This window comes from Phocoena sinus, chromosome 10 (assembly GCF_008692025.1).
Source record: "Phocoena sinus isolate mPhoSin1 chromosome 10, mPhoSin1.pri, whole genome shotgun sequence".
In the NCBI taxonomy this organism is placed as follows: Eukaryota; Metazoa; Chordata; class Mammalia; order Artiodactyla; family Phocoenidae; genus Phocoena; species Phocoena sinus.
The window spans coordinates 99,150,132-99,176,747 of record NC_045772.1 but is presented as its reverse complement, the minus strand read 5'-3'; the positions used below and the strand labels follow the sequence as shown (position 1 = coordinate 99,176,747).

Here is a 26,616-nt window from a genome sequence, read left to right as displayed (position 1 = left end):
TTCTCTCACAGGGATTAAAACTTGGCCCCTAAGAACCACTTCCATCTCCCTGGCCTTTGGAATCACATCTTGAGGGAAACAAATCTGAAATGCATTCAGTTTGAAGAACTTTTCTATTTGGTGGCATCAAAGATGCCAGATGCAGTGATCTTACCTTGCTTTCAAATTAAAAAAACAACAACCTAAAAACCTTCAAAAGGTACCCAACTCAAACCCACCTGCACTTTAAAAATCAGGACCCAAATTTCATCACTATTCCCCAAGAGGTGTTTGACAGGCAGCAAGTATAGTAACTTAGAAAGCTCAGAGGCAAAATTGAACATTCCATTTTCCCCACACCCGTTTGCGTTTGGTTGTTTTTTGGGGGGGATAATCCAAACTAAACCAATGAGCTTTGAATCTACAGGTAGTTTAACAGGCTGAGGACACTCCTAACGCCCTTCTTGCTGCTCTGTTTGTGATTCATTTACTCATTCAACAAACATGAACAGAATACGGCAGACTAAAGAGCACCAGCCAGCTGGGGACTCAATTCCGGCTCTGGCAGCGAGCGTCTGGGTCACTCTGGTAAATTACTCCATCTCTCTGATATCAGCTTCCTTGATGGCTAACCCCTGTATTAACAGCTGCCCTACTTCCCAGGTTTTGTTGAAGATGAAGGAGATACTACCTCTGGCATGGACTAGATGCTCCATAAATTCAGTTCTCCTACCTGAGCAAGTACCGTACCAGGTACCAAGCAGGAGGAGGCAGCGCCTGCCTGCGGAGGTACGAACTGGAGAGGGGGCTGGGCACCTGTGTAAATGGACCAAACATAATGGAGAGGTGGTGCTCGGTTGTCCAACAGTATGTTGGGGACCAGGGAAATGTGGGTGCTCCCTCAGCAGGCAGGGGAGACTCTGGGGGTGCCCCTTCCCACCCAAGGCTCTGGGATGCGGACGCACCTTAGGAAATCCAGCTGTTTCAGGAGCCCTGACTTCTCCCGCTGCAGACTCTCCGTGACGCGGTACACTTCCCTGCAGGGGATGCAAGACGGCAGTGATGAGTGACATGTGGGGGAAGGGGGTGCTACCAGGGCACGAGGCAGTGATGAAGTTGGACCCGGAAGGTGGTGCCCGGGCTGGCCTTCCTCTGGAGAGCACGGCCTCGTGCAGGCCTTATAGCCAGGTCTCACCAAGTCGTCTCAGACACCCTATTTGGAAGGTGAAATGATCCCTGTTTTTCTGGGGTTTTTTTTTTTTTTTGCGGTACGCGGGCCTCTCACTGTCGCGGCCTCTCCCGTTGCGGAGCACAGGCTCCGGACGCGCAGGCTCAGCGGCCATGGCTCACGGGCCCAGCCACTCCGAGGCATGGGGGATCTTCCCGGACCGGGGCACGAACCCGTGTCCCCTGCATCGGCAGGCGGACTCTCAACCACTGCGCCACCAGGGAAGCCCGATCCCTGTTTTATAGACACAGATAGTCAAGTAGGTTTGATAACTCTCCCTGGCAACCCAGGACTGAGCCAGGGTCCTAATCTAGACCCCCGACTCCCTGTCCCAAGGATACAGCTTGATGATGACTGCACTGTTTTCTCAGGCTCCCGGTGGTCCTGCCCCGCCCCCACGAGAGGTCAGGGAATCAGAATCAATACTCTTCTCCAGCCCAGCCTCGGAGGGTGAGAGCAGAGCTGGTGTTTCTCCCTCCCCCCGGTCCCCCCCATGCTGGTTTAGTTTGTATGCAGGAGCTATTGAAGACCTATCTTTCCTTCCCCACTTTCTCCCAACAGTCTCCAATCTGTTCCCAGAGATCTGGAATTTCCACTGTTGCACATTCATTTCTTTGACTAAAATTTCTTATCTCTAGCTACAAAGCAGAGATTTAATGTATCAATCATAATCCGTCATTTACATCACAGTGTGAGCGTGTCAATCATAGGAGTTTTGAGGAAGGGGAGAGAGAAGCTGAGACATACAGAGCGTGGCTGGAGGGCAACTCAGGCCGCGAGGCAGGGGGCTGTGTGTGCTTTGTTTACATCTGTATCCTCGACACAGTGGCTGGCTTGGAGGTGCAGTCAACAAATAGCAGTGGGAAGAGAAAAAAGAGAGAGGGCTAAAGGAGGGGCGGGGAGGGCAGATGGCAGGGATGGAGGGAGGAAGAGAGCTGGAGGGGGAGGGGGGTTTAGGAGGAAGCCAGCACCACTCAGAGAAGAAAGGGAAAAAATAAAGCAGGGCTTCCCTGGTGGCGCAGTGGTTGGGAGTCTGCCTGCCGATGCAGGGGACACGGGTTCGTGCCCCGGTCCGGGAAGATCCCACGTGCCGCGGAGCGGCTGGGCCCGTGAGCCATGGCCGCTGAGCCTGCGCGTCCGGAGCCTGTGCTCCGCAACGGGAGAGGCCACAGCAGTGAGAGGCCCGCGTACTGAAAAAAAAAAAAAAATAGCAGAATGGGGTGATGTTGGAAAATAAACCTTGCTTAACTGCACAGTTCTGCTTCCATCCTTCCCTCTGTGCTCTGCACCACAGTTCAGAGATTTAAAATCTCCCCCAAGCTTACTGCAAAGGGTCCCGTATTTCCAAGCCACAACCTAGTAAATGCGTCACTGCCACGGGCCATCAGGGCTGCCTTGACCGTGCACAGGCTGATCTGCGTAAGGACGGTCCCCCGGCAAAGCCCATCCACGTCACCACGAGCTTGCCGGGGCCACAGGACTCGCAATCGCCTTATTCCTTGAGCGGTGTCTGTGGGGTTTCCCCCTTTATAGCAGAATTATAAAGTCACTTTGCGACAGTAACAGACTGTCTCAAATACCAAGTTCACCTCAGACAATGCTTATTCAGTAACAGAACTTCTCTGGCTCCTGCAGAGCTGCAAACTCCCAACATTTTATTGCCAATTATATTTAATGTCAACTGGAGGGAAAACAATGTCTTCCCTATTATCCAACCTGGGTCCCTAAACGCCGTCTGGGACTCTGCTCCGAAGGGCACCCAGTGAGCACAGCTGTCTGGTCGCAGCCTGGCGCCCTGGGAGCTCAGGTTACCTGCATCTGACTTTGGGGCTCCGCCACCCCCATCCCGGGCCCTGCTTCTTCCTGGGGCAGCCGAAAGCAGAGGGCTTTCCCCGCTGAGGACAGACACTCACACCGGAGACCTAACCTAATGGGTCCTCACAGTGTCTGACCGAGTGACCAGTTCCTCCACAACCAAGAGGACCTCAGTCCAAGCCTCCTCTGGCCCTGCTTACAAGGCACCAGGGACCTTGGCACCGTGCACACACATATACACACACACGTACGTGGTATGTATCGGTGCAAACCTACGTCTGTTTGTCTAGTAGACACACATCTGTCTAAACATGCACACATATGTATATTCAGATAGATTTTTTGTGTTAACAAATAGAAAAGCATTTCTGCAAAAAAAAAGACACTTGGATATTTGACTAAAATGACCTTGAAAGTCCTTCTAACCTAGATGTTCTACAAGTTTATGTCTGGCTAACAGGTGAAGTGAAAGGAACAGAACTTGCCATTTTGCGGTAGTAACTGGTGAGAGGTTTATGGCTGCTGGGAGGGAAGGGCTGTTGGCTGTGTTTTTATGAGAAAGAAAGAAATATGGAGCGTTCTCCAAAGGATCTGTCAAGTGGAAAACGCAGGCAAATGTACAACAGTGTGTGTGCTGTCGCTTTGTAAAGAGTGTGTGTGTGTGTGTCTCTGTGTGAGTGTGTGTGTGTTTGTGGGGGGGTCTGTGTGTGTGTGTGTGTGTCTGTGTGTCTCTGTGTGTCTGTGCATGTGTGTCTCTGTGAGTGTCTCTGTGTGTGTGTCTGTGAGTTTGTGTATCTGTGTGTGTGTGTGTCTGTGTGTGTGGCGGGGGTCTGTGTGTGTGCGTGGGTGTGTGTCTGTGTGTGTCTCTGTGTGTCTGTGCCTGTGTGTGCATGTGTGTCTCTGTGAGTGTGTCTCTGTGTGAGTGTGTGTCTGTGAGTTTGTCTGTGTGTGTGTGTGTCTGTGTGTGTGTGTTTGTGTGTGGGGGGGGTCTGTGTGTGTGCGTGGGTGTGTGTCTGTGTGTGTCTCTGTGTGTCTGTGTGTGTGCGTCTGTGTCTGAGTGTGTGTTTGTGTGTGAGTGTGTGTCTGTGTCTGTGTGTCTGTGTGTGTCTGTGTGTGTGTGGGGGGTCTGTGTGTGTGCGTGGGTGTGTGTCTGTGTGTGTGCGTGTGTGTGTGCACGCACATGTACAGAACACTCTGGGAGGAGCCAGGACTGGTGCCCTCTGGGTGATGGGAGGCTGGGAGTCAGGGGGTGGGGGGCAAACCTCCTTCTGCCACATCTCGTGCCTTGTCGTAAACCACCTCTCCCCCAGATACAAGTTAATTAACAGAATAGAGGTGCTGCCTTCCAGCCGACCTTCACCTTTATATTGTCTCCCCTGCCCGACTGCTCCTTCTTCATCTGATTTTAAAATCTAGTTCTCCTTCCTTGGGCATCTTCAGAGAACAGGAAAATTCATTTTGTCCATTCAGAGCTCCAGCTGATACGTGACGGGGTCTGTTGATCTAGAGGCCCACTCTCCCCCCTCCCAGCAGCATCCGGCAGCTGGACGTCATCGGGGAAGCACAGGGTATCAGGAGGACGAGGCTGTGACCTTGTTTTCTGACACTAACTAGCTGGGTGGCTGCGGGCTGCTCACTACCCCTCTCTGAGCTTGGTTTTCATTTGTGAAATGAAGAGGTGGGTTCCAGCACAAAGGTCCTGTCGGCTCTGCTGGTCTGGGATCCTGCTTTACGGAGGACAAGCTAAGCCTCTCCCTGCCCTTCTCTCCAGGCCGCTCTGGACGAGACACGCTCTCCTGGGCTCCAGCAGGTTCCCCAGCAGCACACGCTGCAAGCGTCTTATTGAAACAAAGTCGCGAAGGTTCTGGACTCATTTCTCTCCCTCCTAACCCTCCTTCCCTCTTTTTCAATTCCCAGCCTCCAGAGATTGTGTGTCTGGCTTGCTTAATTAAGATAAGACTTCAGAAAGATTTTAATCCTCACGCTGTGATTCGTTAACGCCGGCTCCGGTGCTCATTTCCATTTGCGGTTCTCATGCCTGTGCCTTTCAGATGTTTGTCGCTTTCAGGACTTGATTGAATTTTAAGAGCCTGACTCCTTAATTCTGTTTATAAAGTTAAGCACCTGGTTGACCTGATCTCAATGGGGAGGGACCGATTTTGCTTGTTTACAATGAAATATACTGTCCTTCCACCGGGCATCCAAGCCTTGGAATGGGGTTGATTTTACTTTAAGTCAGCTGCTTGGGAAGACATATCTTTTTCAACTGGAGACGTCTTCCTAGGGTAAAACTCCAAATCCAAACACATCCCCTCCCTCTCACTCTAGATCATTCCCAAACAGTACAGGACATCACACATGAGGCAGACAGCAGAACAATTTTTTTTTTTTTTTGCGGTACGCGGGCCTCTCACTGCTGTGGCCTCTCCCGTTGCGGAGCACAGGCTCCGGACGCGCAGGCTCAGCGGCCATGGCTCACGGGCCCAGCCGCTCCGCGGCACGTGGGATCTTCCCGGACCGGGGCACGAACCCGTGTCCCCTGCATCGGCAGGTGGACTCTCAACCACTGCGCCACCAGGGAAGCCCCAGCAGAACAATTTGATTTAGGCTCTGATGCACCAACGATTTGCCAGCCGTCAGACAGAGTCAGGGCTTTTGAACAAAGACAGTTAACACATGTAAAACATCAAGCATTGGTAAGACTGCCCTTTTTTTGAAATCCGACTTTATACCTTACCTCACCCAGGACCAGGCACCCAGGTTTTGCAGAATGACTACATGAGTCCTCGAACAAACGAGTAAGTGAAGGGTGGCCAGTCCTAGTCCTGGGCACAGTTTTCCGGCTGACTCACTGGTCACTGTGGGGAGTCAGCAGCATGTGACCAGCACTTAGCATCTCAGGACAGGTACTTAACACCTCTGAACCTCAGTTTCCTCATCCATAAACTAGAGTTGATAACCATGGTACCTGGCACATCAGGACGTTGAGAAGGTCAAATGAGATAATGTCAGATTTTCGACGTAAGTGAGGTACGCTGAGTGCCCAAGACAGTGTTGAAAGCACTGAGTAGCTTTCCACAAATGTTGCTGATGTGAATCCGCCAGTGAGTGCACTGGTACACGGGTGAACAGATAAGCAAGTGAGATTCTGGGGCCTCAGAGAGCCCTTGTTCTCAAAGCCTAACACTCCTGAGACCGCTTCCTCAGTGACTTCTCTGGGTCAGGTGCAGACCCAGCCTTGGACTGTTGCCAGGGGCACCTCCATCCAGCAAGCCGAACCCAATGGCTGGACACCTAGTTTATCAGCAAACCAGTCCCCAGAGATATGGGGCTGCCCACACAGGGCCCACACAGAGGAAGGCTGAAAAAGGAAGGAAAAAGAGGAAGGAAAAAAATGGGCAGAGCTGGGGTGAAGCGTCCAGGGCACTGTCACACGCCCTGTCGAACTACGTGCTGACCTCGGAAGTCTTCCTGGCCCACCCTGTTCTCCCAGGTCTCCGAACCATGACAGTCAATGTCTGGTCGTTGCACTCACTCAGGATTTCCCCCAGACTGCCCCCTATTTGTTGGCTGGATAACGTCTTTCTAATCACGTAATACATTGTCTGAGAATGAGGCTGTACGCTTCTCGTCAATCCTAGGGAGTGCTCGGCGCAGAACTGGTCTGCTTCACAGTCTCAGAATCCTAGAAGGTTAGAAGAGGTCCCAGGGACCAAGGAGCCCCATCCCCACGTTATGAGCAAGGAGAAGGGTCTGGGGGGTGGGCTAACGCGCTCACAGCAGGGGACGGATCTGGAGGGCACAAGGGTGACACTCACATCTCCTTCTCCTGGTGGAGTTTTCGGGCCTCTTGCTGGAGGCTTTCCAGCTGCTGCTGGGCATCCTGCAGCTCCCAGGACGTCCGCTCCAACTCCCCAGCCAGCTCCTGGTTGGTGAGTTTCAGCTTGGTGTTCTCAGCCTTGGTTTCGTGCTTGTCGTTGTGCAGGGCGGTGCACTGGCCTTCCAGCTGGAAAGGAACGGGGGCGTTGTGCAGAGGGGAGCGATGAGCAAGCCCCACCCCCATCAGGCTGGCCTTTCCCAGCCGCGTCCTGCTTCCTCCACCTGGTGGGCGGGAACCCATGCTACTGCCCCTCACTGCCCTCAAGCCTCAGTCAGCTTTGTCCTGCCCCTTCTGGAGGCAGGAAGGACAAATTCAGTTTAATGAATGTGGCCAGTAAGAGAAGAAGGAAGCAACAACAAGGAATATTGTGTGATTCTCAAGAGGCCCCGGAGTAATCAGGCAGGCATGCGGTAATTAAGTCGAGTGGCAATCATTCATTGGACGGATAAATCTAATTGGTGAGAACTTAATGCATAATAGTGAAGAGGAAAGAGAGGAGGAGAAGCCAGGTACACTGTGCAGGGCGGGGGTGGGGGTGGGGGAGGGGGAGGCAGCTGGCAGTGAGAGCGCCTTGCTGCAGGAGAGAAACCAAAATCTACAGGTTGGGTACTCAGAGGAGTGGGACCGTCTCCAGCCTTAGCATGGGGGTGTCTTCAAGTGTATTTTAATGTGCTGCTAAAATTATCCCTTTCTATTCAAATGGAACCAATGTGTCTGGGTCTGTCCAGGGCTGGATGCCTTCCAGCACCAGACAAAACAAAACAGGAGGCCAAGCGGCACCCGGGCCTCTCTCTCCTACGAGCCCCTTGCTTTGGAGACGAGGCTGTGGGCGCGAGGTTTGCCTAGGTAACCCATCTCCCTGGGGTCCTAAGCCACGCGCTCCCAGCCACAGTGGGTGGACCCTGGGACACCACCCAGCCTGCCTCTGGGGACTCAGGTGCATCAGGGGCGCGTCTGGTGTCTGCATCCACCCTGCGTGGTGACGGGAACTGTCCCAAAGGAGGCTGACGCACCTCGTACGGGCACACGGGAAGACAGGGGATGGACAAGTTGACCTTTGTCCTGGTCAACCTGCTCTTCCAGCTGGAGGCATCCCTGGCCCTCCTGGCAGGAAGACCTCATGGTCTGCAGCCTCCCCCCAGATATCAGTGTGTGTGACCGCAGCATCCCCCTTATCTCTCACACAGGATGCAGGAAACAAAGTAACGATTTGGCATTCTGGCGGCTCCTGGGCTTATATAATCACACCACGATGCCTGCGGGGGATACTTGGGAGAATTCTTGGCAATTTTTCCAAAGTTAAACACCAGGCATTGGAGAGTAAAGGCTTTATCTTGGGATCACCTGTGATTTCAGATTTTCTCTTTTGTTCAACTAAATGGTTCTTCTCAGATTTAAGAAAACAGAGTCCTTAAGTGAATGGCAGGGAACGTGGGCAAGCGCCACAGGAGGGGATGGAGTGCAGGGCAGGTGCTCTGAGGACATGGACATGAACATACCCGCTTCTGCTTCTGGATGAGCCGCTCCAGTTCCTGCTCCTTGGAGAACAGCTTCCGTTCCAGCTCCTGACTGCACGCCTGGAACCTCTCCGTGTCCTGCCAAGCCGGGAAGAAGGACACATGAGGCCCAGATGCACCGGGATGGAGATTTTTTTTCCCCCACCTTGAACCTGCTCAACAGCAGGGAGGGGCCCGCCCATCCTTTGGGGTCTTCCCACAACATCCCAGGGCTTTGGTCACCCGCCTGCCCTGGCGGATGGAGAGTGTGCCCAACGCCAGCTCCCACCACGTATGACATGTCGGATGACCGCCTCCCACAGGAGAGGCAGCGTGGGTTAGTGGGCGGGCACCGAACGGGGAACAGAACAGGGGCTGAGCTGGAATCTCAGGCCTCAGGCTCCTGTCTGTCCACTGGAAGATGGAATGTCCTTCCGGCTCGTTTATTCTGTCCATGTTGGGCGCAGTCATTCAATCCTTTAAACTGCCCTCCCTCTGAAAACACAGGGGCCCCACTTCTTCCTCCTTCAGGCGGGTCTACGCCCTCGCTGTGTCCCCGCTGGGACGGAGGGCTCCCAAGCCCCGGGGGGGGGTCTCTCCCGTGAGCTCCACAGCCCCTCCCCCCTGCCCTAGAACCGGCCTTCCCCACTCAGGGATGTGGAGACCCCAGTGATGCAAGCGGGAAGGGGCCTGGTCGTGGGACAAAGAGGAAAGTGTGCAGCTGGCAGGATGCCTGACACTCTCACCAGAGCCTGATCCGGTGTAAGGGCCCTGAGTGGGCAGCGGGAGACTTGGGGTCCAGCCCTTGCCTTGCCCAGCCTCCCTGCTTTTTTCTTCCACGTCGCTGTTTCTTGGGAAACATGCTCTCTGCTTGTCCGAGGCATGGCCGCGGCGCAGGCCAGGTAGGAAGAGAAGAAAGCATCATAGCCTCCATATAGCTCACCACAGGAGCCCCACGGGCTTTCCGTGATGTGGAACGACACCTCCCCAAGGAAGACAGTGGTGAGACTCAGCCCTAGGGGGCAGCCCTGTCTGGAAGCAGCAAGGTGAGGGGACAGCAGCCCCCGTCAAAGCCCAGGGCTCTTCCTCAGCCCCTCATCTGGGGACGCCACCTCGTTCCTCAGCCCACTTTTTTTTTTTTTTTTTTTTTTTTGCGGTACGCGGCCCTCTCACTGTTGTGGCCTCTCCCATTGCGGAGCACAGGCTCCGGACGCGCAGGCTCAGCGGCCATGGCTCATGGGCCCAGCCGCTCCGCGGCACGTGGGATCTTCCCAGACTGGGGCACGAACCCGTGTCCCCTGCATGGACTCTCAACCACTGCGCCACCAGGGAAGCCCTCTCTGCCCATTTTGGACAGGTCAGCGGGGCTCGGGGGGAGCCTGTGACCGTCCTCGTGTCGGCCACACCTGACGGTGGAGGCAGGGTATGACCAGGCAGCCTCTGCTCCCAACGTTTGCTGCAGGGAATCTTGTCCACCCCGCTGGCTGGGGGTGGGGCGAGCAGCTCCAGGACCCCCAGCTGATGCCGGCAGCCCCGCAAAGGCCAGACGGAGTATCTTAGCGGCCCTGCCGGGCACAGAGTGCTGAGGGGGTCACGGCCAGTGAGATGCCGAGCGCCAAGCTGGCCAGAGGGTGCAGCCTCTCAAGCTGTCATGAACTGTAGACCACCAACCTCACACGGGGCCAGGCCACGCCTGCGCGCCCAAAGGCTTCGCAGCACGGCCAACACGTGTTCACGGCTCCCACGCGTACGCAAACAGCATACATCGCAGAGCTGAGCCTGAAAGGCGTTTGGGGCTCAGAGGCCTTGAGAAGGGAGCAGCCGGGCTGGGGGGTGGGGCGCGGCAGCGGGGTCAGAACCCCCAACTGGGGCAGATTTGCCCTGGAATTCCGCACCCCCCCCCAGCCCCGACCTCTTTCCGTTCCCAGTCCCCAGGCGTTGACCCACCTATTGCTTCTGGAAGCAGTATCTTTCCTTAGCTATGACCTTTGACTTGTAGTCATGGTGGGGGGGAGGGGGCCGAATGCCGCCCCCCACCCCCCCCAGAACTCGGCCCCTCTGTGCACAAAGCCACTGGGGTAAAGGGAGCGGGTCTACTATTGCAGGGGATGCGGGGGGTGGGGGTAAGGCTGAGGCTTCCGGAAAAGCCCCCCGCCCCCGTAGGGTCCGCTCGGTGAGGAGATGCGTGTTCTCTCTGCCTGTTCGCCTTCACTAAGGCTGGATGTCGGGCGAGGGCGGTGCCAGCCAGGACGCATTAGCACTCTAAAAAGGAAGGCGAGGGGGAGGTCTGGAAATACTGCCCAGCCTCCAGAGGGCTCTGGGTGGAGAACACAACCGGCTTTTTCTGGAAAGCATTCTGACGCCCTCTCAGCTGGAAGGGCGTCTGTGATAAGAAATGGGGCCGTGGTGTGAATAATCGGCAGAATGAAGTGAAACGCTGGTTTAGACCAACCTGCCTTAAGGAGCAGGGGAGCAATGTGACAGCGGCTCAGGTTCAGCCTTTAGAGGCAGCAAGCCGGTGATGGGGTCTCTATGTTCAAAATTCATACGTTGAAACTTAACCCCAAGGAGATGGCCCCAAGGAGGTGGGCTCTTTGGGAGGCGATTAGGTCACGAGGGCAGAGCCCACCAGAGTGGGATTAGTGTCCTTGTCCGATACCCCAGAGAGCCTGCTTGCCCACGTGAGGACACAGAGAAATTGGCAGCCTGCAACCCGGGACAGGGCTGTTACTTGAACCCGACTGCGCTGGCACCCCGATCTTGGACTTCCAGCCTCCAAAGGCGTGAGAGATGAGTGTTCGTTGTTTATAAGCCACCCAGGTCATGATATTTTTGTAATGGCCCGAACTAAGACAGGAGGCCACCTTTCAACTCCAAGACTTTTCCGCTGAGAACCCAACAAGTGGATAATCCGAAAATGGATAAGAGGGAGTTTCCTGTAGCTCCGTCTGATGACTATGTTCCCCTAAAGGATCCTGCTTAGCCTGGAACAGGAAGGGATTTCACCAGTTCTGAGCTCCCAAGACAAACAACGGGGCTTGGTGGAAGGCTAAGTGCCTAAGAGCAGGAATGTGAGTTTTACGTTTTCCCCCTTGGAATTCGAGAAGAGTGGCACTTGAGTTGTCTTGGGAATTAAAATTCCTAGGTTTCCAAGGGGAAAGGATGGGAAGCATCGGCTCTAACGAGGGTCCCCTTAGGGGAGCTGCTGGGCGTGGAGTGGCACGGGCTGTCGCGTTCGTGCAGGCTTGCCGTGGAGGTCTCGGGAGCAGCTAACGTCAAGCCAGGCTTCAGGCTGCTTCAACTGGTAAAGCCCCTCCATCCTTCTCTGCATTGATTCCTTGTTCATTCATTCACTGATTCAACAACTGCTTGTTGAACGCCTGCCTGCTGTGCTCCAAGCACGGTGGAAGTGCTGAGGGTACATTAGTACGTAAAAGGTAAAGATCCCTGCTCTTTGGGGCTTACATCTTAGTAGGGCGAGACAGACCACAATCAATAAAAATAAACCGGGAAATTATATGCCATATTTGAAGGTGACAATGGCCTTGAAAAAAATAAACAAAGCAGGGAAACAGGAAATCAATAGCGCCATGCGGCACTGCAATCTTAGATCCGGGGCTGGGGAGAGGGCGTGCTCAGAGCAGGTGGTATTGCAGCCCGGCCCGCAGAGCCAAGCCCCGGGAACGGACTCTTGCCTTCAGGAGAAACTGCTCTTCCTCGCTTTTGATTTGCTGTTCCATCTCCTCGTAGAGGTGCTGGATCTCTTCATCATAGGCAGCACTTTTCCTGCACAGGTGACAAAAAGAGAGCGCGATGAGATGCCTTTATCCTCCAGTGGAGCTCTGGGTGGCGTGGGTGACCATGGCGGTCGGGTCAGCCAAGGCTGCAGGGTCAGCTCCCCAGGATCAGCTGACCACTGAGGCCCAGCAGGACCCTCTCATCCTCCTATCTCCCAGCTGTCCCTCCCAGGCATCCCTGGGTCCACCTTCCTGTCCTCTGCTTTATCTCAGCACCAATCCACGCAGCCTCTGTGACACTCACCGTCCTATTGCCCACTGATCCCTATATGCCTGCTGACAGCATAAAGGTGTGTGGTGTGGGCTTCCTTTCTGCGTGGTTTCTTGGTGTATCTGTTTCCCACTTTGGGCGCTTTCTCTCTACCTGGTTCCATCAGCACCACCTTAACTGTACACTCCTGGAAACTATGTGCTGAACTTTGCGTGACCCTCATTTCTCACAGGATCTCAAAGGGTTCCATGGTGGTGACCACCGCCACCATCACGATACCCCTAGAAAGGAAGGAGGCCACACCTGTCCAAGGGCTCACCCATCTCGGCACAGGGCCATGGGAAGGGTGAAGCTGGGTAAATGCCGATGGCAATAGTGACACGCTGGGTTCTCAGCGTCCCCTCCTACTCCAAAGAGCCCCGCAGGACAGGAAGTACGTAGCTGGCCTCTCTGCTCCTACATGGAGATGAAGACAGATACGGCTCTGGGGACAAGGTTTGTGGGTCACCCCGGGATGCCTCCTCTTTCTCTCCCAGTAATAGATCCTCCTTCAAGTACTCCCCCAAGTTCGCACGGGAAGGACCAGGTATTAGCATTCGAACCAAGACTGGAGATGATCACATGTGACATTCCCAGGGGGTTGCACCTCTACACCTCTTCTCTGACCGGGCATGGAAGGTCCTCTCTGCCCCTCGCTCCCTGCCCTCCGTCCTGTTAAGGAAACTCTAGGCTCCAGCAAGCAGGCTTACGTCATAGCTCTCCAGGGCTGCTTTGAACCTGCAATATACACACCTACTGCCAATTCTGGTACCTGCCATTCTAAACTCAAATGCTGGCACTGCCTTGTTCTTTATTCAACGATGGAGGCGTTTATAATTGAACAAACAGCCCTGGTTCTCGGTTCTAAGAGGTACCGGAGAGATTTCGGAAGAAAACGTCAAGGATAGGAAAGCATTCATTCCCCTGAGCCTTCCGTCATTCAGAGTCCCACCTCCCTGTATCCCCAAGTCCCCCTGGGACTCCAGTCCAGCGCCAGGCCTCCCCCGCCGCCCGAGGCTGCACCACAGCCCAGAGGCTGCCCCTCCCTCACTCGCTACCTGTGCACCACATGCACAGGCTGCCATTTTGACTGGCATCCTTCCAGTTCTACAGAAACCACACAGCTGACCCAGATGAGGGAACCGGTGTGGATCTGCACGGTCAAGGTCACTCACCTGTCTGAGTTCCCTTTCTTGGTTGTATCCCCAAGACCACAAACCCGACTCTGAGTGAGTATGGCACTGGCCCAGGATGTGCTCAGCAAGAGGACACAGCTCTCCAAGACTCCTCCAAGCCAAGGCTCTGTGTTCATCACTGGGCTTCCCATCCCAGGAGTAACAAACGTCTTTCTGGTGAAGAGTGAGGACTGTCTTCTTGGTAAATGACAAATGTTTGCATTGTTACTTTGGTTCTTAGCTACCCCATGACAATTACAAGAAAACCTTGGCAAGAAATAAGGAGTCGAGGCACCTGCTGTTGCATAGGGACACCTCAGGGACAGAAATGATACAGTGGAAAGGAAATTTCAGAAACAGAGATGGTCTTCCCCTGGTGCCTGGAGTTATCTTCCTGTGCTGGAAGAAATTCCAATGCTACGTGGTAAACGGTATCCAGGAAAATTTTAGAGACAATGATTCCAACTATATAAGCACCAGGGAACTAATAAAGTGATACGAGAAAAACTTAAAAATGGATTTGACGCTGCCAAAGCAACGCTAGCTACAGTCAGGCACATAAGCTGTGACCGTTTAGGCCTAACAACCGTGCAGAGCATTAATTCCACACTACCATTAAATGTGTTATATTAACTTGAAGTTTTATTGGATTAAATTAATAAACTCTATGCTTCTCGTGCTCACATGTCAGTCTGTTAGTCGTGAAGTAAGTCATTTTGCAAATTGCTACAAACAAACAAATGGGGGGAAGAGAGATGTAGCCTCTGAATGGCACCTACTCCCAGCCCTCAACACAAAGGATGCGCCCACCACAAAGAAGTCCTGGGATGCAGGCGGGCATCCGCGATCCTGGGCCCACACTGGATCAGACATGGAGCTCATTCTTTGCAAACGCTCTTGAACAAAACCAGCCAGCATCCTGGTAGGCTGCCGAGGCCTGAATGTCTTCAGAGGATGAGCCCTGACCCAGGGCCGGACACCCGAGCCCCGGCAATGAGATCATTAAGGTGTTGTGCCCACCACTCCCATCACCAAACCAGCTCAGAGGGCAGAAGACCTCCTCCGATCCCAAAGTAGCACCTGTACCCCCGGTTCCTCCCAGCATCATCTCGATGACCAAACGAGAGAGCAGGTTTGCAAGGTATCTGAACTGCAAAGCCCTAAATGGATGTAAGGGATTATTTATTATCGTAATTATTATCATGGGCTGCGGGGGGCAAGGGCTAACACTCTCCAAGGGGAGGAGGGTCTTTGTTTCAAGAATAAAAGGGTTGCTAGGTTTGGAAAGGGTCAGAAGCAATCAGCAAGATGAAGAACAGGAAGCTTAGTCAATCAAACCTCCTGTCGGAACGAGATCCATTCGAGATGCAGGCTGTGTGTGAGCAGGGGCTGCAGAGAAATTATTTTTCTGGGAGAAACAATGGCTAGAGACACTCTCAAAACACCTGGGCAGGGCTTCCCTGGTGGCGCAGTGGTTGAGGGTCCACCTGCCGATGCAGGGGACACGGGTTCGTGCCCCGGTCCGGGAAGATCCCACATGCCGCGGAGTGGCTGGGCCCGTGAGCCACGGCCGCTGAGCCTGCGCGTCCGGAGCCTGTGCCCCGCAACGGGAGAGGCCACAACGGTGAGAGGCCCGCGTACCGCAAAAAAAAAAAAAAAATCTGGGCGTATGACTTATGGTGCTCCAGCCGGGCTTACCACGTTCTGCCATCAGAGGAAAGAGGCAACGGATTATGTTTGCTTATTATACACCCCTTTGTTGCCACTATTTCTAAAACCACTCAGATTGCCTGACGCACACAAACACAGACTTTGAAGTCTTCTCCATGAGTATTTCCCTGTCTGTTCCAACGCAGTGACCCCCTTCTCTGACCTCGGAGGACACCATATGTCTTTACGTGAGCATTTCAAAGTCCTGAACTACTCTTTCCTTTGGGTTTATGCTGTCTTCACTAGGTTACGAACACTCAGACATTGATGTCACCCACAGGGCCTGCGCTCAAAATGTTAATGCTGAAAATCCGTAAGAAATAAATTTAAGACTTTGGATACCAGACTCAGAAGTGCATGGGCGGACCACATGGCAGGAAATACCAGATTCCAGGGGAATTGAAGAATTTCGGGGTTGGAAGGCTTGTCTGATCCAACCACCTATTTTTCCAGGGTTAAAATCCTCGCCACAATATCTCCACCAAGTATTTACCCAGACTGGGTTAGAACACCTCCAGGGAGAGGGAATGCTGGATCTCTAAGCAGCTCTTTCATCTATGGACTATTCTGGCTCATAGACATGTGTCTTTCTATGACCTTATCCTGCCTCTGTGTAATAACCCTTCATATATTTTAAAACAGCATTAAGACGTCAAGGAGTAGCCTTGGGTTGCGGTCATGCCTCTCCACTTCCTCCAGCCATGTCTCACATGGAATTTTTCTTTTGGAAGTCCCTTCACCATCCCCTTTACTCTTCTCTGAATGGGCTCTAATTGAGCTTTCTCAAGCCATAGAGTCGCAAACTGAATGCCCAGTGTATGAGGGCTGATCGGTGCAGATTAGATCTCTCTTGCTCTAGTCGCTGCCTACCTATTCATGCAGCCTAAGAGCACATTCACTTTTCTGGGCAGTCACATCACATAGTTGATGAACGCTGAACCCATCTGTCGACTAAAACCTCGAAACTTGATGGCAGAGTGATGGTTTTTGTTTTAAAGATGGTGCGACTGAGGGACTTCCCTGGTGGCACAGCGGTTAAGAATCCGCCTGCTAATGCAGGGGACATGGGTTCAAGCCCTGGTCCCGGAAGATCCCACATGCCACGGAGCAACCAAGCCCATGAGCCACAACTACTGAGCCCATGTGCCACAACTACTGAAGCCCATGCACCTAGAGCTTGTGCTCCACAGCATAGACAAGCCACCACAACAAGAAGCCCACTCGTTACAACTAGAGAAAGCCCATGCACAGCAACGAAGACCCAAAGCAGCCAAAAATAAATTAATTAATTAATTTAAAAAACAAAGAAAAAGGTGGTGTGACTGAATCATATCTCTCCCACCTTGTGCTTTGGCCATTGGTGTTTTGGATTTTGGCAAGATCTCAAATGTGATTCTGTTAGATTTTATGCCTGTTAGATTCAGTCCGTCTTCCTCAACTGTCACTATCTTAATGGATCCCAACTGGTGGCCCAGTGTATTCAATGACCTTCCAAATGCTGTTGACACTTTAAGTTTTCAATCATAATGTAATCTAAATAACCTATAATGTTGGTTTTGATTATTTAATTTATCTGAGATTTACTTAGAAGAGCATTTTAGGGACTACTCTGGTGGTCCAGTGGTTAAGACTCCGAGCTCCCAGTGCAGGGGGCCTGGGTTTGATCCCTTGTCAGGGAACTAGATCCCGCACGCTGCAACTAAGGAGTCCACATGCCACAACTAAAGCTCCCGTGTGCCATGACGAAGATCCTGTGAAGCCAAATAAATAAAATAAATAAATATATTTTTAAAAAGAAAAAAAGGAAGAGCATTTTAAAAAATATATAAACTGTTGGTTTCTAGTTTTATTGTATTATAGTAAGAAAGTTTATTGGTAAGGGATTACTTTTTGGAATCTATTAGCCTTTCCTTTGTATCCCCATATTGTCAATTTTTACATAAGTTCTATAACAAGAATGTGTATTCTACTGCAAGGCACACAACTCCCCATGCATCTCTTAAATCAAGCTTGCTGGTTGATGGTTTCAAACACTTTGTATATTTGATGTGCTTTTTTTTGTTTGTTTGTTTGTTTGTTTTGCGGTACATAGGCCTCTCGCTGTTGTGGCCTCTCCCGTTGCGGAGCACAGGCTCCGGATGCGCAGGCTCAGCGGCCATGGCTCACGGGCCCAGCCGCTCCGTGGCACGTGGGATCCTCCCGGTCTGGGGCACAAACCCGTGTCCCCTGCATCAGCAGGCGGATCCTCAACCACTGCCACCAGGGAAGCTCTGATGTGCTTTTTGCTTGACTGATATGTCAAATTTGAGATAAGTTTGTTGAACTCTTTTAAACTTTTAAAATGCTTTTAAAGTCTTGTTTTTATCAAATGTTCTTTGTTTTTCTAAGTTTCTGCTTTTTGTGTTTTGCTATGTTGTTTGGCACATACAGGTTTATATTAGTTGTATCTTCTCTATGGATGGACCTTTTTTTTTTATTACTACAAAATATTCTTCCATATCTCCCTTAATTCATGTCATTGGTAAACATGTTGAACACAAGGAGAACAGTGTGTAATGGAGCTCTCTGAGCTATCAATTAATTACATGTGAGCATAAATATGCAACCTGTCTTCTATTAACCACTCTGAAAACACTCCCTTCCCCCAGGGCAGTGTCTAATGATTTCATTCTATGATATCTATGCCTAGTTATTTTGAACAACACAGGGAGGAGGAGACAGAGAAGAGATAGATAAGAGAAGGGAGGGAGAGAGACGTGAGTTCTCAGGGGGGCGGGGGACATATGTGTGAAGGAGCCAGGGAGAGTGAGTAAGAGTCACAAGCACTAATTATTTATCCTCTCCCTTCTGTCTCACTGTGATAGCTGCGGAGCCTCTCTTGTGTAGTCCAGGGTCGTGTAGGTCTTAACCCCCTGCTGACACCTACAGTGGGCTCAGAGCTCATTAGGGCCGGAGTGAGAAGGCCTCGGTTCAAATCCTGCTTTTGACATTTATAAGCTTTCTGGCCTTGGACGAGTCTCATTACCTCAATGAGCTCGAGGTTTTCTGTATCTGGAAAACCAGATGGTAATACCTGTATTAGAAAGAAGTCATGTGTAAAAAATGGGTACCCATGAACTTATCTACAAAACAGAAATAGAGTTACAGATGGAGACAACAAACTTATGGTTACCAGGGGGTAAGGGGGGGAGGGATAAATTGGGAGATTGGGATTGACATATACACACCACATATATAAAACAGGTAACTAATAAGGACCTACTGCATAGCACAGGGAGCTCTACTCAATGCTCTGTGATGGCCTATATGGGGAAAGAATCTAAAAAAAGAGTGGATCTATGTACATGTATAACTGATTCACTTTGCTGTACACCTGAAACTAACACAACACTGTAAATCAACTAGACGCCAATAAAAATACTTTAAAAAGAAAGAAATCATGTGGACTTAGTAAGATCATGCTTGTGGAAAGGTCTAGCAGACCCATTACATCACCACCAGCATTAACGAGCATTGATTGACTACTTCATAAAACAACATTCTGGGTAACGTAATTTAGACTTACCGAATGGTCTCTGCCCACCAGGAATTCAGCGTTTATGAACTCCAAGTCCACGCGTAAGTGGCGTGGAGGAAAGGAATAGGCAGAAGAGGCCACACACCACCCCACGGTGCCAACCCCACCCCATGGTGCCTTCCTGAGCTCCAGCCGACATAATTCTGTGACCACACAGCCTTGGCTGAGTTAAGTGGAGGAAGCTACCTGCTCCAGCAGTGGGGCGGGTGTAGAGTTATCAGGGGAAAGGTTAAGAAAGGCTGAGTCCAGAAAAGGGAGATGTTCAACAGTGGGGGGAAGGAGAGCAATTACATACTGGGGATGCTGCCAGGGTAGTGATGGATTGAAAAGGATGGAACCTACTGAAAGCCAGGGTGAGAGGCCCAGGTCTGACCTCGAGGATGCAGTGCCACCCAGGACGTCTGACTGTGGTGGATGCCCCCTCTCAGAAGGATGACTGTGTGTGTGTGTGGGGGGGTGCAGTGTGCACGTGCATGGTATCAGGGGTACTGGAGATCTAAGGATGGGACACGTGGGAAGCAAAATGGGCCGGGAATAGTGATGCTCGTGTCAATACAAGGCTTAAGTTCAAAGAGGCCTTCAGAGAGAATTTGCAGTGAGCAAGGACTTTCCCTGCCAGCCTCCCACAGGTACTGTGGAAATTAATTAAGCTTCACAAAGTGCATTGCACACAGGGAGTCAAGGTACCAGGCTAGAACAGAGCATTAATACTCAGTTCCACCGGGGTTCCAGCTAATGGCACACAGGCCGAGCCTTTCTGCTATAGAATATTACTTGGTCAACATATTTTTTTCCTGTTCCCTCTCTCCTTTGCCTTCACTTAGGAACAAAGGGTCTGAGAAAGTCATCTGGTCCCGCCTCTAGGCTCTAGGCAGGGTGTGCTGAAATCATTCCAGGAAGAAAAGCAGCATCTTCCTTCCCTAAATGAAAGGATAGTCTTAACCTTGAACAGAACAAATGGCATTCTTCTACAGTTTAGATAAATTTCAGAAGCTTGAACTCAAAGCAGAGCTTCAGAAATGGCCGCTGGCCTCGGAGGGCAGTCGCTCTGATCTCATGTGTTTCCGTGTGGACCGACAGTGGTCCGATCCACAGGACTCTGGTTTGCAAAGCCTGGGGAAAGGCAGATGCAGAGAGAGGAAGAGTTCCCCTCCCATCACAGACAAGTGTCCTGTATCCCATGTGAAGGAAGTGAGGATCGGGGCAGTGCAAGTGGCCTGTGTGTGGTCACCTGGTTCCTTGGGCCAGAGTGGGGGAAGGATCCAGGCCTCGACTCCCACCCCATGTGCAACTACAGTACCACACTGCCTTCCCACCATCCTCAGTTTTAAGACAAATATCATACGATATTATTTGTGGAATCTAAAAAAAAAAAGATACAAAAGAACTTATTTACGAAACAGAAATAGAGTCACAGATGTAGAAAACATCTGGTTTCCAGGGGAGAAAGGGGTGGGGGATAAATTGGGAGATTGGGATTGACATATACACACTACGATATATAAAATGGATAACTAATAAGGACCTACTGGATAGCACAGGGAGCTCTACTCAATACTGTGTAATGACCTATATGGGAAAAGGATCTAAAAAAGAGGGGATATATGTCTATGTATAACTGATTCACTTTGCTGTACACCTGAAACTAACACAACATTGTAAATCAGCTATACTCCAATAAAAATTTTAAAAAAGGAAAAAGAAGGAAAGAAAAGAAAAAAAAAAACACCTGACAACTCCAAACCTCTGCATTTAGGATTGTCAGCATCCAAATTCCCTCTGGGGTCTGTCAATTGTGGAGTGAACACGCCCTGGGGTGAGGAATGGGGCCGAAGGTCTGGAGGTTGCCCCCTTTCCCGGGTCTCCACCCCCGCCCCCGCCCCTCACGTTCTGATCACGGACTGAAGACCCTGGGCCAGAAACATCTCAACGAGTCTGCTATTTGCCGGAGAAGAAAATGGAAGCAAGTTCAGCCTCCGCCAGCTTTGCCGTGGGGATGAGAACAGTCGTGAGGGCCTCAGACTCACCACTGCCCCCTGCCGCCTTCCCCACGCAACTGCGGTCTCCGGCTGCAAAGGGAGGCTCTTACTAGAAAAACCCACTTAGGGTTCCCTTGTTCCCCTGAAATCAGTCTCTCTCAGTGAAATCAGTCTCTCTCAGTCTCTCTAACGCCTCTCTGTCTCTGTCTCTGCCTGTCGCTCTCTCTCTCACAGGCACCCAGCCCCACACGATGAGGGTGGAGGTGAATGAAAGGCAAACATAAGAGTTTGTAGAAAATTCTGCAAAGGCTGTAAAATCGCCAATTGGATTTTCAAGATGGATGGTTTCTCCCCAGTTAGATTCTGCTGCCTTGTATAAACCAACTTTGCAGCTTTATCCCATCCGATAAAGCAAACCATTTCTCATCAGTCAGGTTTACAGAGCATGCCGGCGGTACGCACACAGCACACAAATCGACCTCACCTTTCCAGCTGCTCTCGGGGCCAAGTTAACAGTGAGCTTCTGCCTCCGATAATAATATACCAATACAAGGACACGTGCGTGGCTCAGCTGTGGCCTTATGGCCTGCAGCCCTCCCCAAGAACTTCCCTCCACGCTGAGAACAGGAGTGGAATTATAGACTGGAAGGGCTCCTGGGCGTGCCTTTTGCAGGCTGGTGCCTTCTGGAGAAACAGGCTAGAGCAGCATTTCTCAGCGGGGTCTGGGGTCTGCCTGCATCAGAACCCCTGGGGAACGTGTGCTAAGATGCACATTGCTGGGTCCCCTGCCCCCAAAACACACTGATTTAGACCCCCTGGAGGAGGGACCTGGGAATTTACTCTCTAATCAAGAGTCCCTGGTCATTCTGAAACAAGCTAACATTCAAGAACCACACAGCTAAGGCTCGTCACAAGTGGTGCATGAGGGCCACCTGCCATGCGTACGAGGCTTTAATTGCTGCCCTACCTGGAAGCAAGGCCAAGGAAATGATGACCTCCCCGCCCACACACACACACATCACAGAACACCAGTTCCCGGGCTTGTGTCAGGTGCCGGGATCACGGCTGGGCTGCCTGTCAGGTTGTGAGACACATTCCCTCCTGGTCTGGACACCCTTGCAGAGCCGAGGGAAATTGGTCTAGACAGAAAGCTGCAGGATAGTGGCCGGGTGGGAGCTGCAGGCGAAGCCCTCCCAGAGCCCCACTCCCGAGAAACTGCCCGAGGCCTGAATCATTTGGACGAGGACAGACTGCGCAGAGGAGGGACTGATGCCCGTGAGGGTGTGGGGAGCATCGGAAAACTTGTCAAGGCCAAGGGTGGTCCACGGAGGATGCAGAACAGGCTACCGAGCTGCAGAAGACTGAGAGGGCTGCCTTTGATCTCGAAAGCACTTTTCTTCAAAGAGCTCAAAGCACTCCCCAGACACAGCCTGATCCATTCTTACCCCCATCCTCCGCGGTAGATCTTGGTAAGGAACTCAACCAGGGCAACTCCTCTGGCAGATTCCAACGCGGGTCCAAAGTCAGAATCCCTTGGGATATTTTATACGCGCAGACTTGGAGCCCTCACCGCAGACCAAGGCAACGGGGCCCTCCTGGAGTAGGGCCCCAGCATCCCCTACTGGTGAAAGGTCTGAAGTTCCTGCTGCCTCCAGGCAGCATGGTTCTACATCTGGAGAGCTCAAGGTTTTTTTTCCAGATCAACATAATTGGGCAGGGTGCTTTCAGTGGCAAAGGAATTCGTAGCTCTGACGGCCAGAAGTTCCTCCTCACGTCAAACCACGCCTCCCACAGTAAAATATAAGGTTCGCCAAGCCTCTGCGTGGTGCACACAGAGAAAAGCGGCTCGGTTGCAATCTGACCCTCTCCTCCTCCGAGGGAAGTGGAGGGAATGCAGTCCACTCTGGAGGTGCCGCAGACGAGCTGGGCACCAGCCCAGGGCCCTGCATTCCACCTGGCCCCCACCTCACCCCGCCGGGCCGTGGCTGCTTCTCAGTGGACACGCGCCAGTGTCAAACACTGAACCCAGAGTCTAACTCAGATCTGAGGTTTTCTCACCTTCTGTCCCAAAGGCAAGAGGGTGGGAGGTTGAAGGCCCCCAGGCTTGCCTCTTTCCTCTGCTCCCGACATGCAGGGTCAGAAAATAAAATACACGGCCGGGAGGAAAGGCCTGGAGTTGCTTCTGACACTGCCCTAGAGCCTGGGGCTCCGGACATCAGCTTCAAGATGTCAAGCCCAAGCACTGCCCCCGCTGCATCCTCCCTCCTAGAGGCTGGAGGTGACCCTGGAGGATGCCGCAGGGGGGCCTTTCTCACTCACTGCAGTGAAACTGTAACCCTGAGGGACACGGCTAGGCTGGGGACCTGGGACCAGGACTCCCCCCACGTCGGTCGCAAGTCTCTGGGCCCCGTGGGACAGAGAAATGAGGTGTGTGGTTCGGAAAAGGGGGAGGCAGCTGAGGCCACTGCTGCCAATGGCCACGCTGTCAGGTGTTTCAACAGCACGGGGACTTCCTGGTCGGCTGTGCGGCAGAATTTTTACGGCTCTGCCTCACTGGTGTGATCGTAAACTCCTCAAAGACGGGGACTCTGTGCTCCGTTGGCTCAGCTCAGCCTGGCACAGAGTAAGTGCCCGTTACACGGCAGCTACTGGTCACACGCGACTGTAGCCCGGTGCCCAGCCCTCGGCTGCGCACAGCAGGCAAGTCTCGTCGCCCTCTCTGGGACGAGCGCTCATTTCCCAGATGGAGTGACGTGTTAGCCCCCGGACTGAACAACCGGCTCGTGGCGGAGACTGGGAGATGCTTTGACAGTCAGGGTTCCCCAGACTGCTGCCCGAGTCAAACGATGCCCCAAACCTTCCCTTCTCTCCCTTCACCAGCCAGAGGGTGCCCCTCCTGCAAACAAGCCCAACCCCCAAACTCGCCTCCTAGATGTCCCAGAATCACTCAGCCTCATGCCGAACCATTTGTAAAACCTCCCATCTAACTATTCTGTATCCCATTGGGGTTTCAGTTTTTTCTTTGACTTCTACGCTGCAAGGACCTTCAGGGATCCCCTGGTCCAGGAGGAACCTGGAAACAAGATGTGAACAACCTTTTTCTTTCTTTAACAGAAGAGAAGAGAACACAAGAGACTCTAAGAGAAAACCTCAGGGCCCGTCACATGTCACGAGGGTGAACACGTTTCATGAAACTTTTGTCTCAGTTACTCACACACACAAGTGTGTGGGAGCTGCAAAGTCAAGCGCGTGTCTTCTGGCCAGTCACAATCAGAAAGTTTGAACAACACCAATCCTGTTCTCGAATGTTGCCGGTAAGGAAACAGATGCACAGAGAGGTAAAGCACATTGCCTGAGGTCACACAGCTGGTCAGTGGCGGTGCCTGGGCAGGACCTCAGGTTGCTCCTGTCTCCTGTTGCAGTGCTCTGCTCGCTACGGGTCTCTGGGAAAAGGACTGCCAGAGAGCTCAGTGAGCCCCGAGCCCACCCGAGTCCTCCGGCCAGAGTGGACTCCATCAGCTGACCTGGGGCAGGGGTAGCTGGCAGGCATATGAACGGAGGATGGGCACAGACGACTGCAACTCCTGGCTGAGCTAGTTTCGACCATGCAGCTGACAGTGACCTTGACTTTCAGCTCAAGAACTTTTTAACCATCATTGAATTGGAACCAAAACACGAATGGAGGCCACTTAGAGATGGATGTATGGCCCAAGAGGCTCTGCAGTAAGTCTCTCCCTGCAGAAGTGCAGGCCAGCAGAGGGGCCCCCTGCAGGTAAGATTCTGGGCCCCGAGCTGGGTCACTGCAGCCATTCCGGCCCTCGTCTCCTTAGGAAACAAGGGAGCCGTCCCCTCTGGGGGTGCCCCTGACTTTCACTGTGGCTCCTTGGGGTGAGCAGTGCTGGACTCGGGGGGGGGGGGTGAGGGGCAGAAAATAAGCCTTATTTTACACGTGAGAAAATCGAGGCCAAGAGACCAGAGCAAGGTCACAGAGCTAGCTGGTTGGAGGGCCACACATGACTCTGACCCAGAGCTCCTGATTCCCTGGGCCTGCTTCTCACATCCACGCAAGAGGCACCGGGACATCTTGTTAAAACGCAGAGTCGGTAGGCCTGGGGCGAGGCCTGAGGCTCTGCATTCCTGAGAAGCTTCCAGGTGATTCCATAGACTAGACTTCGACAGCAAAGCTCTACACTGTGTTGTCTGGAAGGATAAAGGGATCCTTATACTTCACCTCCAGCTCTCCACTTCAGCCAGGCAAATCCTCCAAGACTCACAGACATACTTATTTAAAATAGTAATAAATGTTATTATTTTAACATTCATCGAATACTTACTAAGTGCCCACACTGTTCTAAATGCTGACATGTAATCCTCACAGGTCTATGACACGGGTATTACTGTCCCTATCTTACACATAAGGAAGCTGCAACTCAGAGAGGTTAAGTAACTTGGCCTAAGTCACACAGCTAGTAAGCAGCAGAACCAAGATTCGGACTCAGTTCTGACTCACAGCTTATTCAGCTAAAGGCTCTATAGCGTATACCCTCAACCCCTCTCTCTCCCAGCCCTGGGAGCCTCACCCCAGAATGCTCTGAACACTCCTCTAGCCCGACCGCGTTCCCTCCAGCACCACACGGCCACGACTGCTCATAATTCAGGGTCCGAAAGGTCCTCTTCCAGACCTGTGTATAGCCAGTGGGCCTCAGCAAGTTACTTTAGAGTTGATGGGGGGAGGCATGAGATGAAAGGGAGCTCAGGGTGGGGCGTGGACAGCGGTCCGCACGCTGTGGGTCACAACATCGAGCTCCTCGCTGTAACGTTCGTTGATGAGTGTGGACAAGCACAGCGCCCCGCTGGTACACTCGTCCCCGCAGGCCAAGGGACACCCGCCTGGCAGGCCCGCACCTGCGGCGCCCGGGGCCTGGCCAACTCGGGCTTGGCTCCCGAGCAGCTTCTTCAGGTCCCAAGCACGTTGCCTGGGGCGGCGTCCTCCAGTACAGGAGGAGTTCTAGAAAGCACTAAATATCTGGAGACAGCCCGGGGCCAGGAGGGCAGCAGGAGAAACTTAAGACCATGACGGGAGTGAGACGGCAGGAGGGCCGGGGGCTGGTCCAGAGATGGGGGTAGGTCCTGTAGGCTGGGGCCTTACCGCCCCAAGGCAGACACAGTGGTTTCTAATGGGTCTCGGACACCAGACCATCTTGCTCTGAGTCCTGGCTCTGCCGCTCACACACTGTGTGTTCCGGGGGCGTGTTCCTTACCCTTTCAGTGCCTCGACTTTCCCACTGGTAAATTGTGGATAATGATAAATATCCCAATGGGTTGTATAGGAATTTAGGGCCGCGCCTAGCACGTGGTGAGGGCCTAATAAATGTGAGTGAGGTCTTAGAAATAGACACCCGGGGACGGCCACAGGCCCGGCCCCCGCTCTGGAGGACGGTCATCAGGTGGCGTCACCGAATATAAGACAGAAGAGGTGTGTCTGGTTTGCACGTGTCTGTACAGAGGGCGGCTGAGACTGGTACCCACTTTTTCAGGGCGCACTCCAGCTCATTCTTCTCCTCGTGGGCTTCTAGGAGCTGCGAGAAGATTCTGGTCAGGAAATCCTCAAAGTTGGACAGTAAGTGAGGCTCGTCCTTCTTCAGCTGCAGCCAGAGTTGCTTGACATCATTTTCACTGTGAGAGAAAAAGGAGCATTAGGGTGGGAGCGTGGACGCGAGGCTTCGTGGG

At 52.5% G+C, this 26,616-nt stretch overlaps 1 protein-coding gene across 4 annotated transcripts in view; it reads right to left on the bottom strand.

Moving 5' to 3' along the window:
- Positions 1-26,616, bottom strand: part of CRACR2A (calcium release activated channel regulator 2A) — a 157,879-nt gene that overhangs the window by 32,310 nt on the left and 98,953 nt on the right. For all 4 annotated transcript variants that reach the window (XM_032645029.1, XM_032645030.1, XM_032645027.1 and 1 more), the window contains 5 exons: positions 26,416-26,562; positions 12,094-12,184; positions 8,402-8,497; positions 6,841-7,028; positions 945-1,016 (listed from right to left, as the gene is read on the bottom strand). In XM_032645029.1, coding sequence (XP_032500920.1) covers positions 945-1,016; positions 6,841-7,028; positions 8,402-8,497; positions 12,094-12,184; positions 26,416-26,562 — 594 coding nt within the window. The remainder of the gene's footprint in view (positions 1-944; positions 1,017-6,840; positions 7,029-8,401; positions 8,498-12,093; positions 12,185-26,415; positions 26,563-26,616) is intronic.